The sequence below is a fragment of the Coturnix japonica genome, chromosome 8, assembly GCF_001577835.2.
Source record: "Coturnix japonica isolate 7356 chromosome 8, Coturnix japonica 2.1, whole genome shotgun sequence".
Taxonomy (NCBI): domain Eukaryota; kingdom Metazoa; phylum Chordata; class Aves; order Galliformes; family Phasianidae; genus Coturnix; species Coturnix japonica.
The window spans coordinates 20,257,088-20,281,972 of record NC_029523.1 but is presented as its reverse complement, the minus strand read 5'-3'; the positions used below and the strand labels follow the sequence as shown (position 1 = coordinate 20,281,972).

The 24,885-nt window shown below is 40.1% G+C and overlaps 1 protein-coding gene and 1 long non-coding RNA gene across 3 annotated transcripts in view; both read left to right on the top strand.

Annotated features, from left to right (window-relative positions):
• Positions 1-24,885, top strand: part of LOC107317605 (BEN domain-containing protein 5-like) — an 801,512-nt gene that overhangs the window by 706,234 nt on the left and 70,393 nt on the right. For both annotated transcript variants that reach the window (XM_015870495.2, XM_015870494.2), the window contains exons 10-11: positions 1,496-1,648; positions 14,612-14,774. In XM_015870495.2, coding sequence (XP_015725981.1) covers positions 1,496-1,648; positions 14,612-14,774 — 316 coding nt within the window. The remainder of the gene's footprint in view (positions 1-1,495; positions 1,649-14,611; positions 14,775-24,885) is intronic.
• LOC107317607 lies at positions 14,783-24,842 on the top strand. Its single transcript, XR_001556942.2, has 5 exons — positions 14,783-16,457; positions 16,695-16,929; positions 20,090-20,143; positions 20,631-20,739; positions 23,112-24,842. It is a non-coding gene; the product is annotated as an uncharacterized LOC107317607 (long non-coding RNA).

Genomic DNA, 24,885 nt, shown 5'->3' with positions numbered 1-24,885 from the left:
ATTGTGCTCTTTAAGACACAAGTGATACCAGTCTATGGTATATCTTGCTGTGCTTCTCAGTTACTTTATATTAACAACTGCATCCCTATGAAGAACTCTTTCTAGTTGTTCTACGATAAGCATGTCTTAGGTCACTGACTTCTTTGTGAAGGACATTCATGCTTTATAAATACCCACTGCAACTACATTATCTCCTCCCTTCAACATTAAGTCACTGTTTTCAGACTCTACAACACAATCAGTTTTACAGTGATGTAGAGGTGTACATTTGATCTCAGCAAATTCCGTTTCCTATGGGGCTGTTATCTTATGGGGGGGGAAAAAAACCAACATTATCCAGTCTTAATTTTTAATTTGCGCATGTTTGGAGAGGAAGAAAATCATATGTGGTGTTTCATCCTGTCGATGCTAATCTTTCTATTTAGTGCTATATCTTCAAATTGCAGATGTGTGCTTTGTTGCCCTGTTGGTCCTCTACAGCACAGCAAAAATGTTTTGGCAGTAGCAGACAATTTACTGTTTTAGAGTCAAATACAATTAAATGTTCCGTTTCCTATGAAGCACGGTCAGCTATCGATACTGCGTTAGCTAACATTTTAACATTGGAGAGGCTTAATAAGATGCAGTATTACTCTCTCTAGGCTGTTTAATTAAACTAAACATTTGCTGTGTATTGTACATTGGTTTCTGCCAAGGGAACGTAAATCTGTATCATATTAGTATCACATACCAAATGATGTTCTCCCCCCATTAGAGACTCTCTAGAAGAGCTGACGCTGCTGTCACATGAACTGCTTTTGTAATACATTCGACTGCTGTGTAGCTCAGTATTCTCCAGTAGCCTGAGCAAGTTTTGTGTGCAAACCAGATGCATCTGGAGAGCTGCATCCAGCATTTTACTGACAAGGGTTGCTACAAGCAGAAAGGCACTCAAAGCACTTGATTTTGAGATTTTTTTTTTCTGTTGAATGCTACAAAGCAGAGTAAAACAAATTTCCATGTGCAAAGTAGGATTAGAAATTGTGCTATTTGTCTTTATAAATAGAAATAAACTGCATGGGAAATCCTGAAGAAATTCTTACTTACACAGTTTTGAGCTGCCAGAAAGGATAGCTTTGTGTACTGTAACACACAGCCATGCAGCAATGCCTTAACAATCTTGCTTGAGAACTGGAAGGTACACTTTTTTATCAGTGACACTGACCCTGTGGTAAAGCAAAGAATAATGCCTTAGCTTTATTGTACACATTATCCTGTGCTGCATAAATGTTTCAGCCTGCTCAGGACAGATAGAGAAATGTCTGTCAAGGTTCTGTAAGAACGTGTGAATGGCTGGATGCATTAGTACAGTATCTTTATCATGGCTCTCTGGCACTGGCACCATGGATATATTTGTGGATGGCAGTAGTAGATTTACAGAAGGCATAACCTATATACCATAGTTATGATTTATCTCATGTTGTGTTTCTTTGTCTGCTTTTCCCCCCCTTAACAGAAGATTAACCTGGAGTTCTACATTGACATCCATGCCCACTCTACCATGATGAATGGCTTCATGTATGGGAACATCTTTGAAAACGAGGAAAGATTTCAGCGACAGGCTATTTTCCCCAAGCTACTCTGTCAGAATGCCGAAGATTTCTCGTATGTAAGGAAGAGTTCTCTTAATTCATTTTTGTGTGTGTCTAGTTTATTTTTGATGGTAAATTTCTGATTTATTTAATTGTGCTAATCTTATTGTAATATGAATATAGGACTATTTAAAAATTTAGTTATGATTAGCCATAATCCTTCCTATTACCTTCTTCCAAAGTGGTATGCTGTGATCTCATGTGTTGTTATTAGAAGCATGAACAGAAGCAAGTTCTTTTTTTTCCACGTTAGAACCTTTGGTTGTCATTTATTGGTACATTTGATTTTTATCTGAACATCTTTTTGATCAAATGGGTCAGGTTTAATGTTGCAGTGCTTACATTACATTGCACTGACAAACTTTTGACTTGTATGCTTTAAATAATGGTATAATATCAAGTAGAGGTTAAGAAGATAAACTTGATGAGCACGGTTAGATAATTTTCTGTTGCAAGTTGTGACAAGGGCTCTGTATGCTTTTAAAATTATTTGATCCTATTATGGAGAAAATGTTTTTCAAGAAAATCTGCAACTGCTCAAGATTTGTCATATAACTTAGAAGAAAGTCTGTGCATTGTAGTCTCCGAGTATTGGAAATAGATGGAAGCTCCTATAAAGGAGGTGCTAAAGGATATATGTATCTTAGGAGTGAGCTTCAAATAGAGAAAGAAGATCTCTATCCAGCACTTGTTGTTGTTGCTCTGGAGAAGCTGGTGGATTTAGGGCAGCTTTCAGTGATCAGGAGGAAGGGCAGTGAGTGACATTTGGCATCATATAGTAGGAACAGACTCATTTTAAAATCACTTTGATTCATGTGCAAAGCAGAGAGGAGTGGAAGAACCTACTTTTTAGGTCGTGGTTTTACATCTGGTATGTTATACTATCCCCTTCTTGCTAATACTTCATCCTCATGGTATAGAGAGAGAAGCATGAGTCTCCTCCAGCTGGAACATAGTGCCTGCCTCCTCTGCAGAGCCATCTCAAGCAGGCTGTGGCAGAGGTGGTAGAGAAACGTTCCATGTGGTTAGCTCTAGAGAAACAAACCTAACATCAGACGCAAAAGTAGTTGAGTCTGCACAGAGAAATTTACTATAATTTACCATTTTCATCACAGTGGGATTTCTCTGTGTTACTGCAGGAGACTGTATTCCTCTTAGTGGAAGTCTCAGTTGACAGTGGGAAAATCTTTGGGAAAATCTTTGAGAAAATGATGTAGGAAATGGAAGCCAATAGCTAAATAAACAGAGCAGTCTCTACCCTTTGACTCTCAATCTCCTTTCTGTAGAAATGAGCTATTGGACATGCATCTTGACATCTAGAGCACCATAGTTTGACTTTGGTGTTGCACTCAGAGTGCTGAGCTTCCAACCCACATTCTACTGATCTCTTGAGACCAGAAGCTTTTCCCCTGCCATCCAGCCAAGCCATTCTTCTCAGGACAGCTTAGGGTATAGAGGTGATGAAAAAGGTGACAGCCACAAAATGTCCCATGTCTGGAAAGCAAGAGGATTGAATATTACTGCTCTGAGTGGGAAAGTTTCTGTACCATTGTTTTCAAGTGCAGCCATGTGGGTTATTTGACTAGCTAGAAATATCAGGGGTGAATATTGCTGCTGGAAAGAGAGGGAAAGAATCCAGAGCTTCCTCTGTTTTTTAAAAGGAGGGAAAGAAAAGTGTTGAAAATTAAAAATAGTGTATGTAAATATGCCCTATTGACTGCTCAAAGGGAAGGGGGGAAGTGCATCGTTAACATTGCCAGGCGGGTGTTTGAAAGTGTGGGAATGGACCACTGTTGTTACTAATTAATTTTCCAAAGCTTCAGGAGGTCTCATTTACATTGTGTGCTGCTGCGGCCATTTGTTGGGATTATAATACTTCAACAGCAGCACTTCAAGTGAAAACTGGCGGCTGCATGAAGTGTTGTCCATAATTGACTAGCTCCATGTCTTCACACAGCACAGAGACAATGTTCCATTATGTTATCCATTGACAGTATCATTGAAAAGATTACTCTCCTTAAAGCATCTGTCAACCTTGATTGATTTACAAGGGACAAAGAACTGAAAAGGTTTGAAGTGCGGGTACAATTTTTGCCACCGTTTAGCATACATAATGGTTCTCCTTTGATGTCAAAAGCTCATCTTCTATTAATAATGCAGAGGGCTTTTGAATGCAGGCTACTTGTATGGAGTTCCACACTAATAACCTACTTGCTGTGAAATGGGATTCACTTTGGAGAAGCAGTCATTTGTCTGGGTTTTACATGTTCAGAATGAATCCCAACTCAAAGGGATTTCTTTCAGTGCTCTGCATGATTGCAGCTGAGCCCGGCACGGGTTAGGGGAAGCAGGCAAATCCTAGCCTGCTCCTCCAGCTGAGAATCTGGCAGAAATCACGCAGCCAGATGCAAAGGAGCATGAACAACAAGCCTAGATGATGCGATCAAATGCCTTGTGCCATTTTGTATGGCAACCTTCTATTAATATACTTTAGGGTGCATTTCATGCCTGGTCTGCTTTCTTCACCTGTCATTTCCAATAGGCCTACTTATTTAAATGACAGCATGTAAGGGAGATTGGTGATTAGAACAGTGGACAGATAGGGGATATGTGCTTGTAGGGGATATGTGTGTTCTTGTAGGACCAAAGGCAAGTCACCCAGTGTCTATACTCTATCTGCTGAGCAGAACACTTAACCTCACAGTACGCTGGAGGGCTGGCTGTGGTTTGAAGGTAAAAGTTGTGAAAGGAGACAGAAATTCTGTATTTATATGTGGCTTCAAATACTGCGGCCTGCGTTTGGTTTGGCTGTCAGCATGTGAAGGGAAAAGTGAATGAAAGAAGAGCTAGGAAGGTTTGCTCTCAAATACATGAGAGAGATGCTTGGACAGCTGTCTCAGGAAGAGGAGAATTCTGGAAGTAAAGCATTTTTCTGATTTCAAGGTTTAGGAAGGCTATTTTTAAACACTGGGGAGTAAATATAATCTGTATGAAGACTCAAACAGTGAGAGCTGACAAGCTCTTCTGAAAGGCTGACTCACTGGGTTTTCAGGAGCAGCTGTTGACACCACGTCGGAGTACATTACACATCAGCCATGGCTAAGAGTTGTTGCAGTATTTGGAGGAGTGTTCTTCATTTGACCTTTCTTGTTCTGGAGAGTGGATTAGTCATAACAACCAGATACAAGCACTTGAACATTTCAAGAACCTGCTAGTCTTAGGGGTGGCTAATTCTGACCTTCATGATAGTATGAGAGGAGACCATCTGTTCGCTCTGGTTCATTTAAAAGAAACAACCACAGCCATTCATGGATGGCTTTATCATTTCGTAAAGATTGCCTTGCTTTGCAGTGAGATGAAAAAGACTAGCCAGAAGTACTTGGCTTAATCTTGTGATTGTTTTTTGTCATGGTTTTTGTTGTTGTTTTTGTTTCTGTTTGTTTATTTTTGTTGTTGTTATTATTATTATTATTTTTTTTTCCTTTTGACTCAAAACTGGTGCTACTTGGGATGCATTTGAGTTCGTGTTTTGTTTTCTTACTTTCAACCTTCCCACAGAGCAGCTTCCTTTGAAATACTCTTTGTCATCTTTTGTGTGCTGTGGCTAGCAAAGACCCCAGTAGTGACTTGGGATCCCATTACACTGGACAGTAGGTAACCTACTGAGAAAGTCCACGTACTCCAAAAACTTCCAGTCATGTCAGGAAACAGCAAAATGGCAGGTCGAAAGGCACTTGCTTAGGGAAATCAGAGAATAAGACCATGTGACAATATCTTTGGCAGGAGTTCAGGTAGCCTTCTGCATGGTTTAAACCATGCTGTGCAGACAAGAGTAAAATCTCTGAGCAAGGACCCACCCGATTTTCTTTTGGAACTCCCTGGTGTCATGACCTAGTGACCTAAAACATATATTTGAGAGCATCATTGGAGCAGCAAGATGAAATATCTCAAACATGGAATGGTCTGGTCCATTACTTTTTTGTTTTGTTTTGTTAAAACTGGCTTCTTGGTTGTTGTAGTAACTTATTTGGGTTCTTTTAGCTTGGATGTATAAATTTGAACAATCAGACAAGGGATAGGTCTACTCTTCTCATTTCCACAGCACCACCTTACACATCCAAGCCTTCTTAGGTGAAGTGTGTTCCTTCCAGCAAATCTCTTTCTATCATTGGCAGCCCTGACTGACTGTTATCACTTACTCCGGCTAGACATTTCCTTCTTAGTCTTGTGAGCCATATCACTAACTCCAGCGCATTTGGGGTTGTCTCTGAAGGAAGTGCTGGCACAAGTGCCAGAGGGAGTAATAACAGCTGGTGAACACTGAAGGAGCAAACTCAATAATCTCTTCTAAAATAAGGAAGAGCCAGTTTGTGTTGCATGAGACTAAGCGGGGAATGGGAGAGCAGCATGCAGGTTTCTCAGACCTGGAACTGATCCCAAAGTAAAATCCAGACTCTCTCTACCCGCCACCTCCTCAGTACTTCTCTGTTGCACCAGCCAAAAAGACCTTTGTCCAAGAAAGCATGAATAAGTTGCATTATTGCAGTCAGGTAGTTCTGTTAACATCATGAAAGCTTAACAGATCTCCTCAGAATCTTGTTAAAACTGGAGGACAAGGAATGATCCTACCTCCTTTTTTTATTATCTTGTAGCAGGGCATTTCCAGGAAGATGAATATCTCTTTATTTACTTTATTGCCCCTCTGGGATGCATTTCTGCTTGCTGCTTTGCTTCTTGGACAGTTTCTCCATACATTTATTATTTATTCTTGCAGGCTGGGTGGGGAGAGAGAGGAAGCATTTGTCTGGTGGCACAGGGAACAGGCTGTAAAGCCTGTTCTTTTCTGATCATGATAGATTTTGGTCTCACAAGACAGTCACAGCTAAATGAAACTGCTCCATTACTGCTGAACCAGTCCACTCCTCTTTTTTAATACAGAGGGATGAATTGACTTGTATTACAAAGAAAAGGGAAAGGAAAGGGGTAAAAATGTTTGAGTAAACAGATTTTCTTTCACCACCTTTTGCTCTGTTGTTTGTCCATATAAGTTTGCAGCCCCTTTTCCATCTCCACACAGCTAGAAATTTTGACTAGATGCAAAAGAAATAACTTTTTGTAGTAATTTTATGAATATTGTCATTATTTTTACCAATGCCGAGGTGCTGGGAACAGTTGGCAGCCTTCTAGAATGGCACAAATGAAAGGAGCTCCTTTATATTCAGATGCAAGTCATCTCTTTTGCTGAGTGTTGTGAATTTAGGGCAAGAGGTAATGGCGTTTAGTTGTGCCAGGGGAGATTCAGATTGGATATTAGGAACAGTTTCTTCTCAGAAAGAGCAGTGATGCGCTGGCACAGGCTGCCCAGGGAAGTGGAGGGGTCATTGTCCCTGGAGGTGTTCAAGTACTATGGGGATTTGGCACTGTGGGTGTGATCAGTGGGGATGGGTTGGGGTTGAACTGGGTGATCTTAGAGATCTTTTTCAGCTCAAATGATTCTACAGTTCTGTGAAATTTCACTGCACTGGGACAAACTGCAATGAAGGAACAGTGGAAAGTGGGTCGAGAATTGAGAAAGTGGCCCCTTCCCAGCATCTATTTATGTTTATTATCACTTTAAGTATATAATATATTAAAATATGTAGAATAAAACCTGTTTCAGAGAAGGACTGTTACTGAAGTAGTCAGAGAGTCTGGGAGGACCGGCTGTACTGTGTACAGCATCTCCTCAGGAAGGATTGCAATCTCCTGCTCTGGAAAGACAAGAGAGTAGGACATCTCTGCCGCACAACAAACCACTTTTCTGCAGAGTATTCAAAGCAACTGCATCTGTGATGGTTGTATTTCCTTTTCTGCTTCTCATTGTCCTAAGTTTCTATCATTTGTATAAATGATTATGAAAGCACTCCCAGGAGACTGCACACATGCTCGTAAAGCTATTGTAAAGAGAAACATTGCACGCTATTGCTAAAGGCTATTTTACTGTATATTTTGTGGAAACGTCTCATTTTCTACTGACAAATAGGGAAAGTGAGAACTCCAGAGACACAAGTTATTTTCTAAATGGTGTGATTATTCTGTAGAGCTTAGACTAGAAAATGCCAGCTTTGGCATCTTTGGGGAAGGATGTTCTCTGGGAAGCAGAGGTTGCATTTATTTTATTTTATTTTTTATTTTTAAAAAAAAGAAAAAGAGGAGGAGAGAGGAAAGCAGATCCTTTTTCTTTTTCATTATTACCAAGGAGCATGTGAAGATCCCTTACAAGTATCTATCCACTCCGCTCTGTTGGGGCTCACTTTGGTGCCGTACAGCTTGGGGTGGTGGGAGCTGTATATGTACAACCCATTTCAGGGCATATGGGGGGGTTCTGGGGAATGCTATACAGGCCAAATGCAGCTGCTACCAGTGTAAGTGGTCCAAGGTGCAGAAAGAGGCAGCAGAGCACTGTATGGAGGAGAGTGCAGATTACCAGCTGGGAGAAGACAAGTGTGGCTCTCACAGGTGAGCAGCCAAAACCACGAATCATCAAACCCATCTGGTTTTCTATCTTGAAAGAAAGGCTAATTTGGTAGGTTGAGTTTTGAGGCATGAACTGAGAGCCTGTAAAGCCTCCCTCCTTTTAGCCCCTCTAAAAATGGCCACGCAAATGTGTGCCAGACCCAGCTGGCATGGACTTGGTTGCCTATCACCAAATAAACCCCACTAACATGTATGCTTTCCTGTCTATTAAGAGAGTTAATGGAGCTGGTAAGAGATGGGTTTGAGGAGAGAGTTAATTTGGCTTTAAAAGTGAGAAGATTCCTCAGTGCTTCTGGAGAAGTAAGGAGATCAGTTTTGTTGGTAAAGCTCAGCTTTGTGAGCTTGGTGAGCTAATAGCTGTGAGAGTGGCAGACTCAAAGCAGTGACTGCTGGTTGTGCCATGGCTGTAATTAGCACTATCCATAAGGGAAAAGTGAAGTGCCAGTAGCACCCCTCTTATAGCACCCCACGGACAGGGTGATAGAAGAGTCACAATTGGTAACTGTACTATTTACAGTCTTCTGTGGCAAAGATTTCAAAGTCAGTGCATTTCTGTGCTCCCCTTCTAACTTCCACAGACTTCAATAAAGCATTCTAGAAAATGGGAGAGAGTGAGTTATAGCTGATCGTGTAAAACACTTCATTGAGATAGATTTGACATCATCTGGGCTCCAGTCCATTTCCCAATGGCACGTCTATTCTTCCTTGATGGCAAGTATGTCATTCCTTTTTCCTAGAGCACTAACTACTAACTTTTTTTATTACCACCCTTTTTTTTGCTACACCAGGGCAGTGAGTTGAGGGCTTATAGAGGTCAGATCTGCTTTAGAAGTAAAGTTTGCTCTTCAGCTAGGAGAGCAGCATTGATAGAGATTTGTGGTGAGATTGTAACCTAGTCCTGCTTACACTTGGCCACTGCTTGTGCTGGTGGGTGGAAAGCATGAAGCAATTTGTATGTGTAATCCCAGGTTATCCCATTAGGTAAAGTGCTTACAGCTCAAATGCAAAACGTGCAAAAGATGGGGAGGGGTTTTCTTTTATTATTTGATTTGTTTTAAGGAAGAGATAGCTTCAGTTGTGAAATAAAGCTCATTTCCCAAATGGAAATGGTTTAAGGTGACCCAGCATATTTTTAATTATGTGTTGTAATATGAAACCATTCTTTAATTATGAATCCTCTTAGTTTTTAAGTCTCTGCTCTTCTCCAGGGAGGATTTCTAACAAGATTCTCTGTCTTTCTGTGAGCACACAACTGAACATGCTACTTCCTTTTCTATAAGTTACTAGACCTACATCAGCTATCTATATAGGAATATGGGAGGATGTCCTTATTCTGGGTTTGCAGATACTCTCTTTGAAAAGACAAGTGAACTTTGAGAAAACATTTGCATGCACTCTAGAGCTCAAGTTTTTGAAACCCTGTGCGCTTTGCTCCTTCTTTCCATAGGCACATAAAGCAATCAATAGTTCTTCTGTAGATGTGAACAGCTGGTAAAAATGTATCTGTTGGATTACAGGAACCCCTTATACCTTGTTAAATCATAAACTCATCTTTCTCAATCTGTTAGAGCCTGCGACCAGATTTCTGTCTGGTTGATGATTTCTCTCCTAATTCATTTTCTGAGTCATCTTGTACTTTGTATTTTTCTTTCTTGCTGGGTTAGAGAAACACCTCAAGACTGATCGTAAATGATGCGCAGTCTATAGCCTGGTTCCCATGTTAGCAGCTTGGTAAGGTCTGACTGTGGTAATGCCTCGATCCTTTTTTCCCCTAATGTGTTGTGCAATTTCAGAGGAAAACAAAGATTCATTCCCCAATATCTCTTATATGAGAGCAACAGTTCTCGTACCATGTCCCTTTCTCCTGCCACCAATGAAAGGTAGAACTGATGCTGCCATCCATCACCATCTTGACACTGAGGCTGAATGGTGTTTCAGCCCTCTTTGGCACTTCTTTTTCCACAGAACAGCGGACCCAGATTTACTGGATGTGCTTCCTATTTTTCCTCTTGTACAATCTGAGGCTTTCTGATGCTATAGCAGGACAAATCCCCTATGAAGCCATGTAGTCACTGAGCAGAACCACTCGATGCACAGCAGGAAGTCAAAGAATGGACTTGGACATATTCAATCTCAGATACAGAATTCTGCTGTTTCCCTTCTTTGTCTTTTGGAGCCCATGGGGACTGCTCCAGTAAAGAATCCATATGCAGATTTTTCCTGTGTTTCCATCCCATGCATCTTTTTTGCCACAACTGTTCATTTGGTTTAAACATTTATTTGTGCTGCCTGTGGATGATCGTTATCATTCCCAATGGGAAAACCAATCATACAGAAAGGGCTCAGCAGAGCATGAGGAAGAGGGATGAGATCTGGTAGGAAGGCCAAGGAAATGCAGAGTGGTTAGATACACCTCAAGGCTCCCAATTTTGTAAGATCCAGGTGTCATTTCCTGGTGTATTTCTTCTCACCAGAATGTGAGGGAATCCTTCATCCTTCCTCTTCCACTCCTTTAGCACTGAATTATCATTACTTGACAACTCCTAACTCTGAAGATAGCTAATTTGTGTACTGAACTTCCTCACACAAGCTAGGAGGCAGAGTCCTTCTGTGAGCTTTAATGTATCTGTATGTTTTAATAATGAATTGCTGTTGATTTTGTACAAATATCTCTATTTAGGAACTTCAAAGTCTTTGGTGTTTTTCTTCCCCAACCCTGCCTCCTCTGATTTTGTACTTTTTACTGCTGTTGACACTCCCATGCGATTCAGCCTCAGAGAAATAAATATTTGTTTAGCTGTTCTCCTGCTGTGCCTACTCAGTGCATTTGCTTAATGATGACTTCAGTTCAGCTTTCCAAGGGTTTTAGAGTAATAGATTCTCCCAGAGAGAAACGATAGACTCTTTTTCAGACATTGGTACCTACATACTTTCCCCATCTTGTCGCCCCTTCTTCCTCAGAGGAAAGTTTGATGAAATTAACATGCATGCAAAAGGCTATTTCCTTGCAATAACAATACATGCATTTTATCCTTTTTGTTTCAGCATTATCAGTTGCCAAGATCAGTTCTGGTGAGGAATCAGTGCTCACATATTTTTCCATTCCATTTATCTTGAGTTGAGACAGTGAGTAACAGACTGAACTCAAGCAAGAGCCTGCTGTCTGACCTTGCCTTATTGGAATCTTCTTGAATCTGGAATTTTCTTCTAACAGGTCAAATTGTATTTTTGCTTGTAACATTGTTCTAGAGCCAAGCTCAAACCACTGTTTCAAAACATGCATGTGTTCATACTTGGAAGGGTTACTTTATACTTCACTCAACCTCCTTCAGTCAAATGAGAGATCTTCCTTTCTACTCAAGCTTCCTTTTTTTTTTTTTTTTTTTCTTCCCCTGTGGGAACTGCAGCACTACCTGGCAAGGAAATGAAGAGATGATTTAATTCATGCCATTGCCATTATTTAAAATAATTTAGCACAGGTGAAACCAGAAAACAGAACTGTTCTTTAAAAAGAAAAGAGAAAAATACAACACCAAATAGCATTATATATTAAAAAAATAATAATAATAATAATTAAAAAAATCCAAACTCTGGAAAGATCCAAATTTCATTTTCTCTCCTTGGCCGTCTAAAAATCCTTCTTCAAATTACATAAACCACTTACGATTCACTTCTGGAATACGGCAAGTATAATTTTGCCAATGACTAGATCCAACTTCTGAGCTATTTTCTGCCAGAAAGCAAAAATCTCTTCAGTGAAGTAATATACCAGACTCTCTTCATCTATTTGCAGCTGATGAGGTTTCAGCTTATAGCAGAGATTGTTTTTTATTAGACTCTGAGTACACGACCTGGCACTTGTGCAGCAGAGTTTCATCTGACTACTATCACTTTGGTCCTTAAAGTCATCCCACTGCTTTTTTGTACGATATTCAGAGCCTCCTCCGTAATGATGATTCATTCCACAGTGTGTCATCAGCAAATTTTGTTGGCATGGTCCTCCTTTACTGTGCCAAGAACTGTGATGAAAATATTATGTAAGATTTTGCTTGTTTTGCTTGTGCTGAATTTTTTGAAAATATTATGTAAGATTTATATCATCTCTGAGAAGTTCAACTAGTGGCCTTTATCTAGTGTGACTGAAATTATAGGAATTACAGCTGGAAAAGGACATCAAGTCCAAACTTGATCCCAAAGAAAGATGAATTGTACTTGGTAGATACTTGTCCAATTTGTTTGTAAACATACTATCTCCATAGTGACAAGAAGTACCTGAGTATTTTTGTCCTAGTGCCTGCCCTGAATCACTTCTCCATCATTTCCATTGTTTTACTTCTGCTGAGCAGAGCAATAGACTTAGCTCATTTTTATTGTGAGTGATGCTTGCACTCACAAACCACAGTAACTGTCTTCTGACATGTTATCTTCTTATTTTGAGCTGGCTCCACACACCCAAATTCACCAGCTGATGCTTTTGTACATTAAATGTTCCACCACAGACATTCATTTGAACGTGAATCTCTATCCACTGAAATCAATGTGCTTTTGCATTATGAGGAAATCTCCAGAGTATGATCATTTCCTTTCTGTTTCTGATCTTAACTTGAGATACAGCTTCCTCCAGTTTCAGGGTCTCAGTCTTTTGAAGGCTTCTATTGTAGAAGGTCAGATAACTCCCTCTTCTAGACTTCCTCTAGTATTTTATTCCATACAAGAAATTAACAATTCATTTTCCCATCAGTCATTAAGAGTGTCTTACCTCCTTATCCCACAAGTATTCATACCATCCTTAAAGATTCTGCCATGCAGTTTGAAGGAAAAAAATAAGATGTGTATATAGCAAAATAAATTCAGTGTACCTTTTACTGCAATATTATGTTACTACTAAGGCAATATCACGTTTAGAAGGTCCTACATATAATGCTAATAAGAAACCCAATTCCATCTTATTCTAATTAACCTGGAAAGCCTTCCTTTTTATAACATGAGAGACTTCAAAACATTCTGAATGCTAATAAGCCTACAGGTATTTCCATTCTTCATATCTTTTGGTGTATGCTATTCATCAAGAATTGTTGCTCATTTCAGTGTTAGTGTGATTCTGTTGGTCTATAGAATTTTTGCATTTTGAATGATTGCATCTCTTGTTTGCTTGTTTTTTTATAGACAAGATAAAAAGTCTTATTTTTCCTGGTTTTGATGCATCCTAATATTATGTTAGTAAGAAAATATGCAAGTCTTAAGGTTCAATCAGAGAACTCTGGGTTGCTCAGATAATTCACTATGTGAACAATGACTGAACTGTAAACTATATGCTGGGGGTCCTTTTTGCTTCTCTTTTCTCTGGCAACTTACAAGCCTTAAAGCAGGAGATATAAAGGCTTTTCCTGCAACCAAAGCAAGTTGGATCTATGAAGCTTACAGTTTTTTTATTGGCTTTTTCTCCCCTTAGAGATCATTAGGTGATGCTTAACCCAGAGTAACTCAGCCTAGAGGTTATTAAGGTCTGGTAACCAAAATGAAATCAAATTCCATTTTTATGTCTAGTTGGTAGGAACATGCTCTGAAATGCTGATTAGCCTGATGGTGAGCTCCACTTAAGTACCCATATAGAATCATGGAATCACCAATGTTGGAGAAGACCTCCAAGATAATCCAGTCCAACCAGTCCACTTACTATGGATATTTCCCCACTATACCATGTCCTTTACTACCATGCCTTCAGAAGAGAGCTAAAACTCATTTTTGGAACTACTTGGAATCCTCCCCTACACCCCTCAAATGAACAGTCATAAAGCCGCATGGTTGTTAAAATCAGTTCTTCTGTAATAGCACAAAATACTCTGTTTAATACTGTGCTACTGATCCTGTAAAATAGCACAGTATATTTTTCCACCTGGAGAGCAGCACCCAGTTAACACTTAAGTTAGTGAAGTGGAAATTTGTGTGACCTAATTTAAGAACCACTTAAATGTCCTAGGTGAGGAAGTTTCACGGTGATGTAAATACTGCTGTATTTCTTCTTTGCTTAAAGAGTCCAGACTGGTGAGAATGGTTGTGGGACAGGAGAATGCAATAGAAAGAAGAAACCTGATATCAAAATAATTTTCATGGCTTAGCTTTTGAAATGAAGGGTCTAAAGAGTCCCTTTTTGTCGCCTACATGCAACAGGCTTTCTCTAAGTGTCATCCACAAGGGGGGAAAAAAAAGCTAATTTTACTTGTGAACTGAGATTAATTTTGTGAAAGTTTGCAAGGCCTTATTTATAGTTCTGTGTGCCAGATATGTATTTCCATTAATGGTCTTTCCAGCCCACCACTGAAAAAATATTGCAGTCTCAAATCATGTAACTGAAATTTGGCAATGTAAATTTCACTGTTTTCTATTTTAACAGTCTGCTTCCCAGCCCTTCCCTTGTTCCACTCATGAACTCTCTTCATATTGTTGTGTTCTTTCCCTGGCAGTCCAGTACATCTTTCAACCGAGATGCTGTGAAAGCAGGGACAGGCCGGCGTTTTCTTGGTGGGCTGTTAAATGATACGTCCTACTGCTACACCCTGGAAGTCTCATTCTACAGCTACATCGTGGGTGGAACTACTGCTGCTGTCCCTTACACAGAAGAAGCATGTATCCTTTTGAAATCCTGCCTCTTCTTGCAGTGCACGTGAACTGAGCACTTAAGGTAAATACTTCTATTTCAATAAGAGTTTGCTGAGATAGGGACACACAAGTGGAAATGTGAGTCTGCTCCTGATGCTTTAATTTCCCTCATATTGATCCTCCATACTGTGGAAATTCAAGAAGAGAAAGGCACGTTAGATCAAATAAACCATTTCCCTCTTGTAGGAGATTGTCTCACACACTTATTATGGAAACTAGTCCTGGAGAGCCTCTGATCCATTCCTTTCCACAATCTTCTATTTCTTTCTTCATTTCTCTCCTTATTCTCTCATTATACCTGCGTTTGTATTATTGTTTTAATAGCAAGTTGAAAGCGCATCTTTGGTACTGAGTTAAAATAACTTCTCTGCCTTTGAACTGCAGCCAAAAGGCTCTAAAGGGTTCATTAGGTTCTGCAGCTGCCTCAGGGCCAGATCTTTAATACTGGTTGACAAAGAAATGGAAAGCGAGCTCTACAAATAAAGCTGACAAAGTTGTCCGCATTTCTGAGGACTTGTAGGTGCAATGTCTCACTGTTCAAAAGGCACAAATCCATCTGGCTATCTCACTGTATCCAACAGTTTGTAGAATTCTGGTTTTATGACCCGTTTCTATTTTGTTTTTTACTTTTTTGTCACGGTTCTCAATCAAATAACCAGTGCCTGTACTCTGAGCATCAGTGCCTTGTTCCATTTTGTCATTCTATCTGGGAAGCTATTGGAAAATAATTCTGAATCATTTGCGTAATTATTTTCTGATTTAGCTTTTCCATGGAAAGTAAAGGCTGAATATATTAAGGTGACTTAGAAATGTTGAGCATTTGGAATACAAAGTCCTTTTTGTTTTTCCCAATAATTTTAATCATCATGACTGCATCTTGCCATTGAGGGCAACATTTTCATGTTGGTTTAGATACTTATTTTCTTATGTTGGTAGTTTGGCTTTCTAAGACACGTGTCTTATTTTCATTTTTAATTTTCCTCCTCACTTAGCACTCTTTGTACTGACAAATGCTTATTTATCATCTTTTTTTTATCAAGAATAGCTTGGAAGGAGTAAGAAGAGCCTCTATAAAACGAGATCATTCCCTTGAGTATGTTTTTCTTGATGACTTGCAGGTCGTGCTGGCTTAGTTTCTTTCTCCAGAAGGATTCCAGAAGGCTGTCTGCCCATGTCATATGCTTTGCTGTCATTTTGCCCTGGTAGTTTTTTATTATTTCCTTTTCAATGGGATTCAGGAGGGCTACTTATGACAACTCTTCCTCAAGTGTGCAGTTTCCTAGTTAGAGAAAGAAATGGAGCTGCTTGAGGCAGACTCTGGTCTTGTTTGCTTTAGCACAGGAGTGGTTGGATTTATGCAGCCTGTATCCTGGCAAGGGAGAAGTTTTCATCTCACAGAAGTGTCTGTAACCAAGAGTAAAACAATTGCAGAACGTTCCCATTTAGCCTGAACAACTCTTCCAAGCTATTTGCAAGTCAGTGATTAATTAATGCTCAGATTTTTTAATGGACCTGAACCAACGGCACAGCCAGTCAGCTCACATTGGCCTCCAAGGACAGGCGTGCTTCTGTTAACTATCTAGCTACATGCAGAGAGCAAGTCAAGCAAATAAATGAAGAAAACATCGTGAGCCCAAATACTGTGAAATGGTAGGGAAATTATTCAGGAAATCTGCCTTCAAAGACTTATTTCTTAGGATTTTGTAAAAAATTATTGTTTATCCTGTAGAGATGCTATTGGTTTGTGGGGTTATTTTGCTGTTTTGATGTTTTGTTTTTGGTTGTTTGGTTGGGTTTGGTGGGTGGTTTTTTTGGGGGGAGAGGGGGGTTTTTGGTGTTTTTTTTTTTTGGTCAATTTTTTGTTTTGTTGTTGTTGCTTTTTAATAGAACCTGGATCAGGATGGTGGAATTGCTCAAATTTCCTCAAAATTACAGGCTAAGATTCAACGTCCATGTAAGGGAACCCACAGGATTTATGCAACCCACAGTCATGAACAGAGACTACAGAGGCTATACCCCATATTCAGAAGTGAGCTACACTGGCTCACTGAGAATCTAAATAATATTCATCTAACCTAACATTTTCCTGGAGTTGCCTGGTAGAAATAAACCCATCTGACAGGTGAGAAAACTGAATAAACTGTGAATAGTCTTCTGTTTGCACTGGTGGCATGTAATTCTACCTGTCAGCTTTTTTCCTTTATAACATTCAAGGCAAATAAGATCAAAGTACCACCCCCCTTTCATGACATTGTGAAAGTATATGACTTTTTTAAATTTTTTTCATGTTCCTTGGGGGTTAGGAGCTACACCACAACCTCTACACAAGCCTGTATTAGATATGTTTCTACATTGGATAAGATTATGCATTTTGTTCAGACTTGCAAGACTGAAGTACAGCAATTATTGAAATAAATGGATAAACAGCTTACGTACAAGAAAATGGGAGACAAATGTTCAGCGTAACAGCATTATTAGAATTCTGATGTTGTCAGAATTGTACCTTGAAGATTCAGCATTTAGGTGATTGAATCTAGTTTGTTCTATAAAAACAAATGAAATCTGGGAGTGAAGGACTTTCCATCAGTCTGTGCAGAGGGTTTATGTCTTGGGATCTCTGTTGTGGGGTAACAGCATTCTGTAGAAAGTTGAATTTCTGTTCTCTTCTAAAATAAGAAGAGCTAATGTGTTTATATGAATGTCTTAGGCCTCAATTAGCATTATATCAGTGATATTTATTGCTGGGGTGCCTCTTGTGCTTTGCACTATGAGAATATTGCATCAGGTGTGACTTCCTGAACATCCTGTTACACATTCTTTCAGAGGTTCGTATGTACCTGGTGGGTCTGTGCCTAACTGAAATGTACCTGGATTACAAGAAACATTAGGAATCCATTCTATAAGCCTGGCTCTGTAGAATATTCTGTGATAGCATGCTGTAGATAACAGTGAATGGGCTGTGTTTTGAAGCCATAATAAGAGGATTGTAAGCTTGTCAGTTTGTTGCATGGAAGTAAGTGGACAGAGAAATGTTTAAAACCCTTCTCACACACACACACATTTGGTGGTAACTGATTAAAAAGGCAGCATAGCAACAGTTTGCTCAGCACAAGGTAAAGAAGCTTTAACGTTAGCTGATATGCTTCCATTAAATACCATGTTTTACTAGGTATTTACTGGGCTTATGACATGAGGCATGTAAACTGTTCCATAGCATTCACCACCAGCAGCTCAGCTGCTGAGCTTTCTTAGGTACACATCAGCCTCATAGCTGGGCAGGGAGCAAAGGATAAAAGAGGGGGAGGAAGGATGAATCCGCAGCCGCAGGACTCTGAGCGCTGCTGATAGCATACCCAGAATTGCTTTCCTCAATAGCTGCTGATCAGCAGCTGTCACAGCCTGACCTAAGAGTGGCCACTAAAGGAGCCTTGCATCAACAGTTTTCACATCTATTGGGTTCATTTTTTTTAGAGTGCTTGAACTGGATCCCTGCTGCACAGCAGGCATCCCTTAAGAGAGCATAAAAGGTTTCACTCCTCCTGAGACTTGCCAAGAAGTAGCAGACAGAAATGATGGACACAAGGAAAGAACTGGTGTGACTGTAGCCTGGTAGCTGTAGGGAAAATAATCAAGATGGTTGAGTGCCACAATTATCAGCGTGTCCTTCGCTTCAGTGTGTATTATCTTTATGGTAAGCTTTCCCTAGGTAGGGTAGGAGAGGCCCCACCCAAAGACAGGCAGTAAATCATCTATTTAAATAGACCTACTGTTGACATCACTTCTGAGTGGAGGAGACTGGAACCCTGTACCAGGGGTCTGATGGAATAGTTCTCCTTTTTATGGCTTTTCTAAGTACATAAATTCACTTCTTTCATGTAGTATCCTCTATATATAGAAGGAATTCAATGATACTTCTGTTTAAAAAGAAACAAAACAAAACTGCTTGGAAGTCACATTTGAAGAAGAAATAGACATTCTTGCTGTTATCTCAAGATAAGTCTTATCACATTGCAAACAGCTGAGAAATGAGCTTGATACTTTAACGCTGTAGCTGAACTGATTTGTAAAGGTATGACTTCTTTTTGCCATCTCACTGTAAATGTTGAACTGGAAGCTCTGTTTTCATTAAACAGGGTACAGTTGCACTGCTGAACCCTTATATTTATGGACGTAGAAGATGTCTTTGTGGCTACATCTTGTGTGCACACTTGTCAGCACATGCAGAATGACAGCTTGGTTTGGTTGCAGTCCCTTGAGGTGTCTAAGAGGTAATTGAATCTTGGACCATTGGGACAACTGGGACCCAGCTGGGTTTACTCTTACTCTTCAGGCTATCAGCCTATTGCTTGACCTCTGGGGACTTCAGAAGTTAAATCCTCTGGAGGAAAGAGTCATTAGCTTATATGCAGATTCTTTTTAAAGAGTACGTGGATCTCAGTGAATGCCTGTCCAGGGGAACAGAAATCTGTATGCAAACAACAATTATATTATAGGCATCTATAACTTTTAGAGCTTCATCTATCTGCTAATCCTTTAGGGCAATGTATTTGGCTATTTGTAGCTTTTTTTCTTTTTTAGCAGGCGCCTGCCACGATCCTCACATCTGCATTAGCAGTATCCTTAGAAGATCCTAATGCCAGATTATAGCCCTTACAGGTTCATTCCCACCCAGTAAAGTCAACACTACTAGCAAAAACCAGTGAGATATGCAAGGCTATGCTGATAAATCCAAGGGAGCTCCTCAGAGGTTACCCAGCATGGCTTACGTTTAAACTCGAGATAGAAGTTGTTGCCAAGATGATTTCTAAGTCAGGTTATAGTCAGAAAAAGACCTCCAGAGGTCATCTTCATTATCCTTCTTCTGTTAAGCTCCTAGAAAACAGGCGCCTTTCTGTGTGTTGTGGGGGGAAAGGGTGGGGGTGGGAGGTGGGGGGGAAGAAAGAAAGAAAGAAAAAAGGAAAACAATTAATCCTGGTTCTGCAGAGATTTCCCTAAGAGTGACCTCCTTGCACATCATCAGTATTTGATTCTTTCTCAATACCATGTTTTCGGCTGTCTTTGAGGAAAGAAAACAAAATCCTCTTTCAAATCCCCAGTCTGTGTGAAAGAGTGTCAAGGTTTACAGCCACAATTTCAAATGCTCTTAATATTACTGGAAGCATAGAGTTAAATTATAGAGTTGTAAAGTTACTTTATAGTGATAATGCTGTCAAGCATCAATATCTCTGCCCCAGGGCACCATGGAAACTCAGTTAATGATATAAGAAGCTGATATTTTTCAGGGTTGCAGCTGTTGGCTCATACCCAGAAGGAATCCGTGTGTTTGTTCATATCAGGTATGTACAAGGGAACCTGCTCAAAGGAAATTAAGAAAAGGAGAAAGTCTGTTTAATGAAGTGCAGTGTAACCAAATTGAAAAGCATTGCATGGTGTTGCTGTATTCACACCTCTTTCCTCAATACGGGGTACAGTGCTGTAGAGAAATACTTTAAGAGGAAGAACTGGGGGGGGGGGGGGGGTGAAGGAGGGTATGTTTGGAAGTAGGTTTGTTTATCTTGTTGCCTGTAGCACTGACTGTATCAATCTATGCAGACACCATCTGGGAGTGTCAGTAAAGAAATGGAAATTAAGGCAAGTGACTACAGTCAAGTTAGGAATAGCTGTAATTTTTGCAATGGATTTCTTAGCATGTGTATCCCAAAGTGCTTTGATAGCCTCAGATGAAAGATGCTATAAAAGTGCAAAGTGTTGTTATAAAGGTGAGGATTTATTTATTTATTTATTTTCTTTTAAAGAATGATATATTTTATTTTATTTTTTCAGAAGTATAGAATATCAGTCTTGGAAGGAATCTTCAAAGCATTTCCTGAGGATTTAACCATATGATTCCTGTTACTTTTTGACTGAGAGCCAGGCACCAAATACCGCGCATGTGAGTTGGAAATGGTCTTGCAGTTAGCAGCTGCATTCAGAGCAGTCTTATGTACTTAGTCCATTTCTCCCCATGTCCAGGTGCTCTGCATACTCTCTGTTCAGTAAGTATTCACTTGGCATTCTGGCAGGAAGGAAGGCGAGCAGGTCAGACTTGAGAGCTGTTAGTATTTACAAACCTAGTTGGGAATAGGGACCTTGTGGAGCAGAAGCATCTTACAGAAGCACACATGCAAATAGTCTCCCTGCTTTCTGCCAGCTGTGTTCTATTCTGTGCTGACAGAGAATGTGCTCTTTGGCCCAGGTAGGGCTGTATCCAGTGACATGGGAAGACTGATACATATGAGCCAGCCAAGATGAAGAAGCCCAACTCCAAAAATGATCTTATATCCAATTCAGCCTTTGGGGTTTCTCTTGAGAGACTGCATGCTAACTCGTGCCAGACTGCCACTGAGGCTTTACTGATTGAAATCCTCCCCAGTGCTTTCCATCCGAGCTATCAATGACTCTTTGCTATAAGACCAGCTAAACTAGTGGACCGTAAGCACAAAACTCTATAATTCAAAATGTTTTTGTTGGTGGTATAAAATAATCATATGCCTGTTAGTAATAAATGTTGCTACATTTTTCCACTACTATTTCTTTTACACATAGGAGAAAATAACTTCATCCAGGCACAAACGATGCTTTCACTGAATGGTTAGGAGGTTGCTTTACATGAGGGATTGCAGAGTTGTGGCTAATATAAACAAAGGCAAAGCTCCCTCTAGGCACTGCTATCCCTTTTGGAGCTGGCTCAAGGTCTTGACTGTTTCTCTTCTGGACTGGCTTTTCTGTAAACTTGTATTTTTCCATTGTCTTATAAGCAACTTTGACAAAACTAAGCATATGGAACTGATAGCGAGGCTCTTGGGTACTCAGAGTGATATACAAATGCTATTAGGCACGTAGTTAAAATAATTCTTTGGTAAATGTTAAATTCCTATTAGTAACACTTGCTAAACTTAAGTGCAAAGGAAAGGGCAAGGCTAATCTGAAAGGCAATGGGGAGCAGGGCTTAAAAGATATTAACAATTTGTTGGAAATGTCTGAGGGGAGTGGTTAATATGACTAAAGAGTAACATCTGTGGGTTGAAGATTGAGGTTGGGTGAGGGCTTCAGCTAGTGATGTGCTTTGGAGCTTTCCCAAATGTCAATGGGAATGAGAAAAAGCCATTCAGAATGAGGCGTTTTTCAAAAAGCAATAAACAGGAAAAACTGCTGTCTCCTCGATAGGCTTGTGTGCTTTCCTGCCAGCCCATAGTGGTGGTTATGTGTATCTCCATGTTTGTCATCTTCTCTGTCTTCTGTCTCCTCGCTTCTCGCTGGGTCTCCTGCTCAGTGCTGGTCCATCTTATTTGTGGCTTTAGGTCATTATCACTACCCCTTGCAACTGTGTCTCCATGACTTCTGGTCTTCTCATCTGATTTTTCGCATTGTTCAGACACACCCAATCTCTGCTTCTTACCCTCTGTGTGCTTTCTTTCAGTGAAAATATCGCTTCTTTCTTTTATATATTTTTTTCCACCTAGAGGCTCAGCAGGGCCTTTTGTGATTAAAGGGAATTCTAGGGCAGAAGCAGAAGCTATTTTTTACTACTACTTCCTTAGTTCCTTGTACCAATTTCCTGAAAGGGAATCAGAGATAAGTTTTAGGGAACTCAGCAAAGAAATCAGCATCTTGCTGTATGTGTATCTGTCTGTCTCAGTTGCTTGACCAATTGCAACCGAATTTGACAGTGATGAAGGTCTCAGAGATATTACATTCCTACAAGTTTCATGACAAATAGCTGCCTGAATGAGTACAGAGACCAAAATTAATCTCTCTGGTAGAGACAGCTTCATCTCTATTGTTAGAAACCAGAGGAAGACAGTAGGCATGAAAGTCAAGGAAACAGATCCCACATCTTGTTACCTTCCTTGCCTGTCATTAATGAGGAAAGACCTCCCTTCACTTTCCTTTTCTCTACAAATTTTTATCCTTAATATCTTTGAAATCCTTAACAAAGGATATCTCATGGTATCCTGAGAAGCAGATGCCCCCTTTCCATCAAGCCACTGTTGAAAGGGGTGAAAAGCCTGGAAGGTACAATGCACGTGTGAAATGAATACCCAATCAAGCCAAGACCACTGTACGCTCACCCCAAGCCAACAGCTTTTCTTGTAACCAAGAAGTGACACTTTGTCCAAGGTTCAGATCAGGAAAGTCTGAACGTGCCTCAGTCAGAAAGTAAAGATAATCTGCAGCTTTAAAGCAGTGTTCAGGAGAGTCACCTTTGTGTTTCTGTAAGAGCAGGACGAGCTGATTCTTCTCTCATGTCTCATCTCTTAACAGAACTGCCCAGAATCAGATCAGATCAGAATCAGTCCTCTGCTGTGTCTTGTCTCTGACAGAGGCCAAAAGCGGATGCCTCAGAAGGTAATAATAGAATAAGCAAATAATGATACATCCCCTGAATATTCTCCCTTTGAGAACTGCTTTGAGCAATTAGTTGTTTGGATTACCAGAGCTAGAGATGTTGATTATTACCTGTAGTAACACTCAATGGTTGTCTCCAATGAACCTGTATACATTTTTTAGTGTCCATAGCACTTCTTTGCCAGGGCTTTCCACAGCTTAGCACTGTCTTGTTTTTTTTAAGGCATTAACCTGCAGGCATTATTTTTTGTGATTCCTTATTGCTACACCGGAAGTATCACTGATGCCATCTGCTCTCCCCATGGTTCTCAGTCCTCATTTTTTCATGTTTGAAGCCTCCTAGCTGGCCTAGTTATTCTCTGAGCACGTATCCTGTACACTGTGAGTGGAAGAACATTACTAGATCAAAATCATTCTTTCATTTCTGGAGTTGATATATCGTCTTAACACATTCTTTCCAGGTATCCACAACCATATGAGTTGCTAAGCAATGGAGAATTAAATCCAGTGACTCCAACAGCAGGGTTTGTATTTGCTGTACATTGTGACTATTGCTTGTGCTTAGGATAAAGATACAAGCACCAGCATAAGAGATACGGTTTTCAGGTTCAGAGTACACACTGCAGTCATTATGTGTCCAGTTCCTCATGTGCTTAACCATCTGTGTGTGTTCTGCTGTACTTTCTCATTTCCTAAACTTGAGGGGGATTCAAAGTCTGTTAAGATAATTTAATTTCTGTTGATCATACAGTGGAGTGTTGGTGAAGATAGCCCAGGAACCAGCTACTGCTGAGGGAATATGTGGCTTTTAAAAACTACTGTATTAAAGCAACATCCCAAATACCATATTTTCTGTCACTATGATTGGTGTGCATCACTCTTTCTCAGCAAATCAGATCCTGGATTGCATACTCCCACAGTCAGGTCTTGTGTATGGTTCTGTCAGACCAGTTATTTCTTTTTCCAAAACTAAGCAACTTTTATTAAACCAGAAGCTGTCATCTGATGCTACAAAAGACCAAATGATAAGTGACAGCCCATTTATCCTTTCTTCATACCCCAGTCCCTCAGAATTCCAGCTTGCAGGTTGGCTACTTGAGATCTCTTGTGTAGAAAAAAAGGGATCTGCGGGCAATAGATTGTTGCATGTAGCAAAAGCTATCTGCAGATAGTTGGCTGAAACGGTGTTGGAGGATATGCATAAAGTGATGTATTTTTCATTGGAATTTTTTAAGGTCTGATAAGTGGTTGGTTCTGGTGGCAGAATGCAGCCTCAAAATCCTTGTTTTGGACTGTGTGGCAGTAATAACTCACTTGGAGAAGCAGCCCATGACTTCGTCAGTTAGTGGTCGTCCATTCTCTGATTCTTGCTGTGATATCCATGAGGATGTGTGGATGGGCCCTTCCTGGGCCAATAGAGTTATCATCCTCGTGCCCCTTCTTCCTTGCTTAATGATTCCTGTTTGCATCACATCCTTCATGTGTCTGCCAAGTAGAATTTGTTGCATTGACTTTCTTTCCAAAGCCTGCCTAGAAGGGCAGCCTTCCTTCAACCAGGATGCAGAAAAGGACCTGTGTCTCCAGAACCATCAATATTTTTCTTGAGATGATAAATGAACTGCCAATAAACTAAGGCAGCTGCCAGATTTCTCTGAGAAAAATAAAACAAACAACAACAACAACAAAAACC